Source organism: Columba livia, chromosome Z (assembly GCF_036013475.1).
Source record: "Columba livia isolate bColLiv1 breed racing homer chromosome Z, bColLiv1.pat.W.v2, whole genome shotgun sequence".
In the NCBI taxonomy this organism is placed as follows: Eukaryota; Metazoa; Chordata; class Aves; order Columbiformes; family Columbidae; genus Columba; species Columba livia.
In genome coordinates, this window is record NC_088642.1 from 78,671,389 (window position 1) to 78,684,062 (window position 12,674).

A 12,674-nucleotide genomic window follows, 5' to 3' on the forward strand; every position below is an offset into this window, starting at 1 on the left:
GAGTGCACAGAGAAAAGGTTCCTCTTGCAGGTTTGTTCTGGCTTGCATTTCAAGCACTGCTTTCTCTTCCTCCTCACCCCACCCCCATCCTTTAACTTCAGTATAATGAAGGCTGTGGATTGGTATTCATGAGTATGATCTTTCCTATTCTCAAAGTAACTAATTCCACTGCATGCAATTAGATTGTCTCAAGATGAAAACAGATGAAGAAGAAGCCCCTGTGCAACAGTTAAGATGTGTATTAAGACAACTTTGGCATTTGAACTTATTTTAGCTGTAATTGTGTCATATGAATTAGTCTTTCAAGCAGGTTGATCATAAAATTAATCTTAAGGGTAATGCAACTGTTCAGAGCCAGACTACACTTTGAAGATATGAGGAAGAAATTTTTTACAATGAGGGTGGAAAAATTCTGTCAGAGATTGCTGAGAGAGGTGGTAGATACCTCATCCCTGAAGACATCCCAGGCCAGGCTGGATGGGACTCTGAGCAACCTGATCTGGGTGAAGATGTCCCTGCTCAGGGCAGGCATGGAATTAGATGACCTTTGAAGCTCCCTTCAAACCCCAGCTATTCGATGATTCTGTATCTTAGAGACTAGAAGACCTGAAAAGTCACAGATGTGCTGGGGAGGTATGTTCAGATCAATATCTACCCTTTTCCCCTCCAGTCTCTCTGTAGTGAATATTAAGTCCCGATAAACTTGGAGGGGAAAATAGATAATTCTAGGCTGCACAGATTTGAAGCACAATTTTTTTAATGAAAGGTGCTGACTGTCCATCCTGTTTATGGCAGTGATGCTTGTAGTTTATAGAGCCTCATGGTCTGACTAGCAGCCTGCATGGGGCACACTCAAATCCTGCTCCTCCTCTTCCTCCGCCTTTCTTCCAATTCCTGGGTGCTCCAGACTGGAGAAGGGTAAAGGGCAAAGTGGGAGCTGCAGCCCAGTGCATGGTCAGTATATTTGCAGGTGACACCACGTTGGGTGGGATTGTTGATGTGCATGAGGGTAGGAAGGCTCTAGAGAGAGATCTGGACTGGCTGGATCTATGGGCTGAGGTCAGCGGTAGGAGGTTCAACAAGGCTGAGTTCTGGGTCCTGGACTTGAGTCATAACCACCTCATACAACACTACAGGCTCAGGAAAGAGTGGCTGGAAAGCTGCCCAGCAGAAAAAGACATTGACAGCTAGCTGAACATGGGCCGGGAGCGTGCCCAGGTGGCCAAGAAGGCCAACAGCATCCTGGCTTGTATCAGCAATACAGTGTCCAGCAGGACGAGGGAAGTAATCATCCTCCTGTACTCGGCCCTGCTGAAGTCGCACCTTGAACCCAGGGGCCAGTTTTGGGCCCCTCACTACAGGAAAGACCTTGAGATGCTAGAGTGAATTCAGAGAAGGGCAATGAGGCTGGTGAAGGGTCTGGAGCACAAGTGTGATGGGAGCAGCTGAGGGACCTGGGGGGGTTCAGCCTGGAGAAAAGGAGGCTGAGGGGAGACCTTATCACTGTGTCCAACTGCCTGAAAGGAGGTTGTGGCGAGGTGGGGGTTGGTCTCTTTTTCCAGGTAACAAGTGATAGGAAGAGAGGAAATGGCCTCAAGTTTCTCCAGAGGAAGTTTGGATGGGCTCTCAGGAAAAAGTTCTACATTGAAAGGGTTAATGAGCATTCAAAGAAGATACCCAGGGAAGTGCTGGATACACAGTGGCTGGAGGTACCCAAAAGATGTGTAGACATGGCACTTAGGGACTGTGTCAAAATTTCCAAAAATCGTAATGCATATGTAATAATTATAGGAATATAAGCAACGCAAGAGCGTCCAGTCTTTGGAGCACTTATGGAGGATGATCCTCAGTGTTCCCCAGCACTGATACAAGAAAAGATGCCTGCTTAACAGTATAATTGACTCAGCTGTTAAGTTTATTTCTCCCTTTCAATTCCATGTATTGTTTTCCTCTATATCCACGAATAACCCCCTCCCAAAACACAGCAGTTCCTTTAAGTCTACTCAAGTGCCAAGAAAAATCTACACCAACCCAGAAAGCCCACAGGAGCTCTGCTGCCTGTCTGAGCTTGTCCCTCTTGCAACAGGATCACGAGCAGAGTTTGCAGCAAAGTTGGTGGGAACTGCCGCTGAGAGTAGTTAGGTCTTCCATCTGTAATATGTACAACTGCCTGGCAGTAGAGTGGTTCCTACCTCCTACACGTGAACCCATCTGGAGTGTGTCATGCTTAAGGCAAGGCGGCAAAAAGCTGTGGCGGACGCTCCTTGTTATCCCCTCACCTCCCGCAACCTACTTCCTGTACATCAGCGAGATGATAGGAAAGATAAGGAGGAAGGAAGAGAGACTTAGACTTCAAGTTGAAAGGTTTTAAAGGCTTTTACTATACTAATGCTACTAATAGAAAGAGAATATATACACAAAATATACAAAACCAATCTCGAATGCTCGATGTGGAGTTGGCGTCACACCAGCAGCGGTGGAGCTGGGTGTGCGGAGCTGGCAGCTCCAGCAGCTGCAGCTCAGGCCCCCAGAAGTCACGGGCGGGACTGCAAAGCAAGCTGGAAACTGGTTGCAGGGATGCAGGGCCTAAGGCCTGTAGATCCCAGGCAGACAGACAGGGTCCTCTCTAGATGCCGGCCATGGTTGAAGAGAGAGTGACCCTTGTGATCACCCTATTATATAAGGGGGTATGACGGTTATGGGATGGAATACTTAATTGGTCAATTTAAGTCACCTGTTCCATCCACCCCTCCTCAAACACGCCCCTCTCATGATGGAACGTGGGAAAACTTATCAGTCTTTCTTGGCTACCATGATAATAAATCTAAACACGAGCTTCTTCAGCATTCCCTTGGTCTTCTTATCAGCACCGAGTACAGCATCCGAGAAAAGTATGCAGGCTAAAACTCAGAAAAGTACAGCTGCCTAGAATACCTTAACTGAAAGAAAAATCACTAGAAGATAACTGCTCTTGTTTTTAACAAAACCAGGACAAGTGTATCTTTAAAATCCTCATGTTCAAAAAAGGAGTCCTACCCAGCATAGTATTCCTTTTTGGGGACAGAAACTAATTTCAGAGTTAGAACAGAGGGAGTATAAAAGATGCCTTGACATGTGCCTTGGGCAGGAGGCGTGCCACAGTTGGTGGTGTTTCCTGGCCGCTGCCGGAAAGAGGGGATAAAAGGAACACTGTATAAAAACAATGACCTGAATATTGCCAAACTGTGTGTGCTAAATATCTAGAGCAAAAGAGGCAGGCAACTTTCATGTGTTTGTTCTAGCAACTGTAAGGAGTACAATTCCTGCTAAAGACAAGCGAAAAGCAAAAAGTACAGATTAAAATCATCAGGACCCATGAAGGATGAGTATGACATCATGAGATGACCAAATGCTAGGTGAAAAAGCACAATCCTACCAAAGAGAAAGTAACACTGCACTGCACTGCACTGGATGCTGAATGTGCTTTTCAGAAACCGTGCTCAAATGACTATCATCACAGGGATCTTCTTCACTTTCCTCTTCCTCGTGTTGCTCAAGCCTGTCTCCTCTTCCTTCTCCTGCGCTGTGTTGCTGCTGGATCTCTCCTCCTCATTAATACCGACGTAGGCACAGCTCCTTTTCTCTAGCCGCCAGCAGAGCCCAAAGAGCAGGAGAAACACTAGACCTGCCACTGCTGCAAGGCAGAAAAGCACAGTGCTCCCAAGGCCACGCCACTCTGCTCCTGCGTCCTCTGCTCCCTCTGCTGCACTGGATGGAGCACCTTCCGGAGGCTGATGGGTTATTCTCATTGCCCTGATGAGGAAGCATGGACGCAAGGAGGAGCCTGATTTACAGAATCAGAGAGACCACAGCCCATCCCATCCGCTCTTCTGCACAACGCTCCCTGACTCTGTGGCAGCTGAGCGGTCAGCACCTTATGCCCACGATCCCCACAAAAGCGATGCAAGCGCTCACAACAACACAACCTTTATTCAAACACAACACTAATGGGCAGCTTTGCACGTGGTAAAGCTCCCAGAAGGAATGGAATGGAATGGAATGGACGCTGTTGAAGAGAGAGAGAGGGCAGTTGCTGTCCAGGTGGTAGTGGAGTCCCTGTCACAAGACTTCTCGTGACGGCCTCTTCAGCTGCATCGTGTCCCAGTCCCCAGGATGCGCTCTTGCTGGGCAGGAAAGGTGCCGCACCCTTTCCTTTCCTTTCCTTTCCTTTCCGTGCCCTGCATTCTCCCCTCTTTCTTCTTCCTGGAAGACACGGCCGTCTGCCAGCAGCTGTGACCTGCGCAGGCACAGCTCTGTGCAGGATGACCACTTTCAGCGTCCGTCGAGAAGCATCCTATGCACCCGCCTTTGCAGCTCCTCAAACTCAAGCTTTGCGTGCTCAGAGGCGTAAGGATTCTGCGTCAGGTGCTGGAAGAGGTTGAACGGTTCAGCCACTCGCAATTCCAGGGGCAGGATGATCTCCTCAGGCACGTTCTCATTGCCAATGAAGAAGTGGTTCAGGCGTTTCTGGTGCAGACATCTCTGCAGGTAGTGCAGGATGTCGTTCAGCCATTCCCAGAAATACCTCCTGTGCCAGGGTGACAGCGGCTTGGCGATCAGCACGTGCATCATAACTGTCTTCAGCGTATAGGTGGAAAAGTCTGTGCCCAGCAGGCAGCGGACACAGAGCTTCAGGCATCTGAGGTAGCAGGTGTCAGGGTGTGCCTTTCTGGCAATATAGCTGAAGAACTTCGTCTCTGCCACAGCATAGGTCTCTGGCCACATTGTGCTTGGAGTGTAGGCAGCCTCTGTATACTGGCTGCTCACGAAGATGTCCGAGTCGCCTTCTTGCACCCCAAACAACAACTCAATGAAAATCCTTTTCCCCCAGCGTTGCGTGACGCAGAATTTGCAGGAGCGGTCGGAGGGCAGCACTGTTAGGCGGTGTATGGCTGAAAGAGGCAGAGCCCTCCAGGACCGTCTCACAAACATCTGGAAATAGCGCGCCGTTTTCTGCACATCTAGGTAGGAGTCAGTGCAGAGGTCGTCTAGGATGCTGAAGCCTGCATTCCTCCCGTGCTCTTGCTCGGGGTCGTGGAGGAAGCAACGTGTCTCTCCTGCCGGCTGCTCCATCTCACAGGTACACACCGACTCCACACGGATGCGAAAGTTCCTCATTGGCCACACGGGGCCCGGCTCCAGGTGGAAGATGTGTCCACGGGGAGGCTTCAGGGGCAAAATCAGGCGGTAGGTGAGGTCTTCCTCACGGGGACTCCAACCTTCAAAGGCACTGCCCACCTCGATGGCTTTTTCCAGCACTGGGAAAGAGGTATTTGAGAAGATATACTGGTAGAGACGGATGAAGATTTCCACAAATCTCGTCACAGACTTGCAATCTCTGTCCAGGTGCCGAACTGGCCGCAGCATGTCCTCCTCAAAAAACCTTCCCAGGTCATTTGCATTATTATTATTCGCTTCTTCAGCCTCATCTTCATTATCATTCTCTTCTTCATCTCCATCTTCGTTTTCCTCTTCATCATCATTCTCTTCTTCATCTTCATTTTCATCATCATTCTCATCTTCATCTTCATTCTCATCATCGTGGTGTTCTTCGTCTTCATTTGCGTCATCGTTTTCTTCGTCAGGTTCATTGGCATCATCACGCTCTTCTTGAGCTTCGTTTGCATCATCATTGCCTTCTTCGTCTTCATTGGCATCATCATTCTCTTCAGCTTCATTTGCATTATCACTTGGTTCTTCGGCTTCATTTGCATCCTCGTTCTCTCCTTCCTGTTTCTTCTTCTCCACCTTTTTAGCAGAGATCTCCTCTTCTCTCTCTGGCTCACGGCTCCATTTGCTGAGACACCAGCAGAGCACAAAGAGCACGACCAGGAGTGCAGCAACGGCCCAGCACAGCCAGTGTTGCAAGGCAGAGAGGAGCAGGGATGCCCAGGCAAAGCCGCTCTGCTCCTGGTTCCTCTGCTCCCGGCTCCTCTCCTCTATCTCCTGCCAGAGCCGAGTCATCTCCCGTTTCAGCATCTGCGCACGCTGCTCCATGCGCTCGTGCGTCTCCTCATCCAGCTCATAGCCCACCAACTGCACGTTGAGGGTGAGAATTTGAAAAAGCCCGACGAAAATGTCCAAGAGAGCCATGTCCTGCAGGAGAAGGGAGAGGAGGGGCTCAGTGGGGCCGGGCGGGAGGGAGAGGGCTGGTGAAGGGGGAGCGGGGCCGGGGGCCGCAAGGAGCTGGGGGCAGGTAGGAACGGGGCCGAGGCAGCTGGCAGGCAGCAAGGGCTGCCCCGGCCCCGGTGGCGGCGGCTCCATGCCCTGGCCAAGGTGCTCCCGCGAGCGGCCGGGCCCTCCGTGCGGGGTGAGAACCCACCCCCGGGGGCCGCGTTTCTGCCCCGGACCTGTCCAGCCCGGCCTCCCCCCGCCTGCGCACTCACCCCTGTCCCAAGCCGGACTGAGGCAGCGCTGCTGCTGGCGCCCCTTATAACCGCCCCGTGGGGACTGGTCCCTTGTGATGTCACAGGCGCCAGAGCACGTCACAGGCACACCCGCCGGCCCTGCCTGTCCGGACCACTCCGGCCCAGCCACTCGCAGCTGCCCCTGGCAGCCAAACACCAACGCTGACAATGTACAGACCCGCCGAGCCGGACAGCACTCCCAGGGTTCTGTTTACCAAGCAGACGGAAGACCCCCAGGACCCTTCCCAAGCATAAAACTGGGTGATGTGACCCATGGATGCTTTGCTCCCTGACATCCTATCCCGTGAGACGGGACCAGCTCCCTTGCTGCTGGCCGCTGCTCTGGTGGTCATGGATGGGCCCTAGTTGCCTTCATGACACTCCGGGATGGGTGATGGTGGAAATTGTGATTGGGAGATGGGGCCTCTCTGTGGCAGGATCTCTCTTCCTGCTGTGCCACTGAGAGAGGACGTTGCTTCCAAAGAGACAATGCCTACGGGTGTTGAGGGGGTGCAGGTGGAGTTTTCCCAGTGGGCAGCTCCCACTGCCGATAGAGCACTGGTTTCTCCACGTCCAGCATGTTCAGTTCTGTGGTACCAGCTCCCCAGAGTGTGTCTGGGATCAGCAGATTCTCCACCTGGGCCCCAGTGAACACGCGGAGGCACATCAGCGGTGCCCCACTCTTGGTTCCGCTGCAGGTGGAGCTGCCAAGGAGTTTCTTTTCCCATGTGAAATCGCCACCAGAGCTGTGAGAGTGTGAGGGGAAAGTAGGGAAAAAATCATCTTTGTAGCCACCCTAGTCTCCACACCATGTGCCTATGGTATGAAGTTGTCGCCTGCAGTCAGCTGTGAGCCTCGCTGTGGCAGATGGCAACCCCCCTCCCTCTTTTAATATGGCACATTTTCCCCTTTCTCTGCTATTTGAGGCTAACAGCTTCTTTTGTTTGGCCCAGAGCACCCTGGCTCCTGGGACATTAGCAGAAGGGAGTGCCAAGGCACACTGGGCCGCGCCCAGTGTGGGGGATGTTTGAGGGCTTCAGGGGCACCCACACTCAGTGTGGGGGGTGCAGAGAAGCTTATACAATGCCTACAGTCAGGTCTGATCAGATAACAAAACGGGACTCTCGTCGAGACTCCGCCCATTGCCGCGGGTCTCTTGGAGCACGAGCTTAGCCACTGCTGCCACGAGAGCCCCCTCCCCGGGATGGAGACTCCGCTTGCCTCGCCGCCACGGTGTAAGTAAAACTTCTCGCAGGATTGCGAGTATATTTTCTTTCCGTGCACACTTGCACAAGTACTTTATTTCCTCGCACAATCGCGAGTGGCCGCCGAGAGCCCCTCGCACAATCGCGAGTATATTTTCCTCCCGTGCTTCCACATAAGCACGTGTAGGATTCCGTGCACATTTGCACGTGTAAAATAACTCTCGCAGGACTGCGAGCGTATTATAAATTTACTCTCGCGACATCGCGAGTGCACACTTTCCGTACTCACTGCGAGTACGTGTATCTCTATAAAAATAATCCCACACCGTGCTTGGGTAAGTGTGTACTCCTCCGGGACTCGGGGATGGCTCCGGCACTGTTTTGGTGAAGCCACGTGCATGCACTCTGTGGACCTCCTGTTGTATTAGTGGCTGCCCCTCTCAATAATTTCCTCCACTGATATCCGAACCTGTATTTAAGTCACATTCGGAGTGCTAAAACCCTGTGCCTCGCTGGTCTAATAAAAGTTGGTTTTGGACCTTGTGGTCCCTAAAATTGACCTGTGGGTTGCTCTGTGACATTTCTGGCGTAGTCGTGCAGGATATCAGAGATGGAGGAATTATTTGGAGGGTTGAGTAATATCTCTGAAGTAATCTGGGGTCTTGCAGTTACGTGGGCTGTGGTGTGTGCCAGTTTGAGTGTTTACTTAAAGGTAACACAGGATCTGTGTAAACTTAAGGACCGAATGGAGGAAAACCTTTCACGGGAGAGTGAACGATTTGACTCTTTAAGGCAGGATTTTTCGTGGCAAAACAGTTTGACTCTTTAAAGAAAAACCTCTCGTGGCAAAATGAGCAGTCCGAGATTGTTAAGCAGGACCTCTCGCGACAAAGCGAATGGTTTGACTCTTTAAAGGAGGACTTTTCGCGGCAAAGCAAACAGTTTGATTCTTTAAAGCAAAGCCTTTCGTGGCAGAGTGAGCAGTCTGACTTTCTTAAGCAGGACTTTGCGCAGCAGAGCGAAAAGTTTGACTCTTTGAAACAAAACCTTTTGCGGCAAAGCGAAAAGTTTGACTCTTTAATACAGGACTTTTCGCGGCAAAGCATACGGTCGGATTATTTAGAACAGAGGTTTGGCTTGTTAGAACAGAAACTTGGCTTTTTGGAACAGAAACTTGAGTTTTTGTTATTTAATATAAGAACCGCCTCTAGTGTCTCCCCCATTCAGGCATGCGCCTCAGCCCCCCCGATTCTCGACAAAGATACTGATTCTGAAAACAGTGTTGATGTGTGGGGGGTAGAAACAAAGGACGTGCGTCCTCTTATTAGAACTGAGACACATACGGAGGGACGAGGCAGAAATCCACGCACGGCTACCCATAGCACGCCATATTCAGGACTGGAGCTAGGGGATTTACAAACTAGATTCTCACGGAAGCCGGGCGAAACAGAGACTGAATATCTTTGGCGCGTTTCGCTTACTGGGGGTGACAGAATATTATTGAGTAAGGATGAGGCCACAGGTTTCTGGGGCCCAGGGGTATTTTTAAGTGATGGTCCAGACGGTGATCAGTCCATTACATCTCGTGTCGCTTACTGGGCTGGTGGTATAGACCCCAGGGAACGTGGGGAGCCAGTGGCAATTGTTATAAAAGGTTTATCAGATCTTGCCGAGGGAGTTCAAAAGGCGGCTTGTATACAAGCAATGTATGAAAGAGGCCGGCAGTCTCCCCCTATGGCGGCGCCGGTGGATCCGGTCCACCTTCGGCTGCTTATTAAAGGACTACCGGATGCCTTAAAAATATATGTCCAGTCCCTTAAGGAAAAAATTCAGGGGGCTATTGATCGTAATAAGCAAAATCCCCGAAGTCCTCCTGAACATGTATTAACCTGGGCGGAAATTTTACACAATGTGGTTACACATGGGCGCGAGATGGGGTGGGTAGACCCGAGCGGCAGCCCGTGTAGAAGCCGGACGGTCCGGAAGATGAGCCGAGCCGAGCCTCTTCAGGGACCGCCCCCCACTAGGCCGCCCCCCCCATCACAGAAACCGGAGCGTTTTTCAAATCAGAGTAGCAGCTTGCAGCGGGGCGACCTGTGGCGCCGCGCAGCCGCTTTGGGAGTGCCCCGAACACTGCTACATAAGCTTTCCACTGAGCATTTACAGGAGCTAGTGGAATATTTAGAGGGAAGATCAGAGAACCAAGAGGAGGCACCGGTAACCGCCCCCCTCCCTGAGGACAAGCGAAACACTAAACCTTTCGTATCCTCACAAAGGGAGTCAAAAAAACTAGTAAAAGCGGATGGGAACCGGGACCGCCCCACCCGCTCTGTATTCTCTTGCCAATGGTCCAGTGATAAAAAACCATACATACATATCCCCGTTGGTCCAAGGCGGATAAGTGTGAGATTTCTAATTGACACGGGCGCACAAATCAGTGTTTTGAACAGGCGGCAAGCTGACAAACTTGGGATTAAACCATCAAGGAAAGCCATCAATATAGTGGGGGTAACGGGTGTAGCAGAGAGGTGTCCTTTAGCTCGAACCCACCTTTTGCTGCCTGGGGAAAAGCGGACAACGGCTGTGGAAGTTGCCCTGAGCCCTTATAAGGCGAACATATTGGGATTTGATATTTTGGCAGGTAGACGGTGGTGCTTACCTAATGGAGAGATTTGGAGCTTTGGGAGTCACAGAGCAGAGGTAGCCCGTATTAGAATATTGCCATTTACCTCTGCACCCTTGCAGCCCGAAAGAACCACTGACATTAGGATTTTGCAACTTGCTCCTGCTCCACCCACATCTACAATAACCTGTACCCCACGATACCCCCTGCCAAAAGCAGCAAAACGGGGCACTACGGAGGTTATTAGTGATCTTGAAGAAAGACAAACAATTAGCCGCGGTGTCCAGACGGCCCCCTCCCCGTACCGGCAACTCGGGCGGTCCGGCATAGCAAAGCCCCACCCCGTGAGTGCCGGCCTCTGCCCCGGGACTGGCGGCGCGAGACGGAGCAGCCTGAGAGAGCTGCTAGAAACACATGTCCAGTACGGGCATAACCCGAGAAACGGAGGCAAAACCTCCCCCCGTAAAACTTCTGTCGCCTCCCGGCTGGCCGCCCCCCCCCCCCGCCACCATTCCTGGCATCCAAGTCCTGGTGGTGTGGGGCGGGGCAGCCCGGCCTCGCGAGCGCTGGCAGGCAACCACCTTCCCCGGGTTGGCCGCCTCCCCCCCGCTCGCTGCGGGCGGGAGCGCCCCCCCCCACTCTTGCGAACTGGAAAAGAAAAAAAAAAAGGGAAAAAAAAAGCCGAGGCTTGGGACCAGTGACCCCGCCCCGGCTCAGTGCTCTCTGAGGGTCAGAAGCAGCTCCCATTAGGAGCCAGCAATGTGCCTCAACACTGCTGCTTACTGAAAGTAGCTGCTAATATTACTTGCTATCAAAAAAATTTACTGGCACTCCACTGCAGCTAAATGGGGCATTATGGAGGTCATTAACGATTTTGATAAAGAGTCAATAACAGGAAACCACTCGATAAAGACCCACCCCCAGAACAAAAGGTCCAAGAGATATTTTCTGCTCAGAACCTTCTGAGCTAGTTCAACATGTTAACTATGAAAGCCCGGTTCCAAAGGGACCGAGGTCTGTTTTGTGTTTTCTTGCAGGGCGAAGGAAGATGACAGGGTGGAAGAGAAGTACAGATGCGTGTGACGGGGTGGAATAAGATTCACCTAACACCAGCAAGGGATGGAAGAGCATCCAGATGCCTTGGAAACAACACCAACAATGACAGGGTGGAAGAGGATCCAGCTAACACCACCAAGCCATTCAGAAGGAAGGCAGCCACAGGAATGGAAACACTAACGAACTGTGACTGATGCTGGGACTCAATAATTACCTTGGGCAATTGTTGATTGTTGTAATTACTTCAATTCTATTTTTGATTGTTATTAATAACTGTTTGGAGGGGTAAGTCAACATATGTTATATGGTGATCCACAGTGGACATTAAGGCTCACTGGCAGAAGTGTCCTCTTTTTACTTTGGAGGCAAGAGGTAACTGTCATACAACTCCAGAGTTCTGTCAGACCATGACTGTAGTCACAGGGTGGGATTGTGGCAGATGGCAACCCCCCTCCCTCTTTTAATATGGCACATTTTCCCCTTTCTCTGCTATTTGAGGCTAACAGCTTCTTTTGTTTGGCCCAGAGCACCCTGGCTCCTGGGACATTAGCAGAAGGGAGTGCCAAGGCACACTGGGCCGCGCCCAGTGTGGGGGATGTTTGAGGGCTTCAGGGGCACCCACACTCAGTGTGGGGGGTGCAGAGAAGCTTATACAATGCCTACAGTCAGGTCTGATCAGATAACAAAACGGGACTCTCGTCGAGACTCCGCTCATTGCCGCGGGTCTCTTGGAGCACGAGCTTAGCCACTGCCGCCACGAGAGCCCCCCTCCCCGGGATGGAGACTCCGCTTGCCTCGCCGCCACGGTGTAAGTAAAACTTCTCGCAGGATTGCGAGTATATTTTCTTTCCGTGCACACTTGCACAAGTACTTTATTTCCTCGCACAATCGCGAGTGGCCGCCGAGAGCCCCTCGCACAATCGCGAGTATATTTTCCTCCCGTGCTTCCACATAAGCACGTGTAGGATTCCGTGCACATTTGCACGTGTAAAATAACTCTCGCAGGACTGCGAGCGTATTATAAATTTACTCTCGCGACATCGCGAGTGCACACTTTCCGTACTCACTGCGAGTACGTGTATCTCTATAAAAATAATCCCACACCGTGCTTGGGTAAGTGTGTACTCCTCCGGGACTCGGGGATGGCTCCGGCACTGTTTTGGTGAAGCCACGTGCATGCACTCTGTGGACCTCCTGTTGTATTAGTGGCTGCCCCTCTCAATAATTTCCTCCACTGATATCCGAACCTGTATTTAAGTCACATTCGGAGTGCTAAAACCCTGTGCCTCGCTGGTCTAATAAAAGTTGGTTTTGGACCTTGTGGTCCCTAAAATTGACCTGTGG

At 51.4% G+C, this 12,674-nt stretch overlaps 1 protein-coding gene across 1 annotated transcript; it reads right to left on the bottom strand.

The window, feature by feature from the left end:
* Positions 1–3,950: 3,950 nt before the first annotated feature.
* Positions 3,951–6,130, bottom strand: LOC102088849 (inositol 1,4,5-trisphosphate receptor-interacting protein-like 1). Its single transcript, XM_021283739.2, has one exon. The coding sequence runs from the start codon at positions 6,034–6,036 to the stop codon at positions 4,312–4,314; it is 1,725 nt and encodes a 574-aa protein (XP_021139414.2). The 5' UTR covers positions 6,037–6,130; the 3' UTR covers positions 3,951–4,311.
* Positions 6,131–12,674: the final 6,544 nt, after the last annotated feature.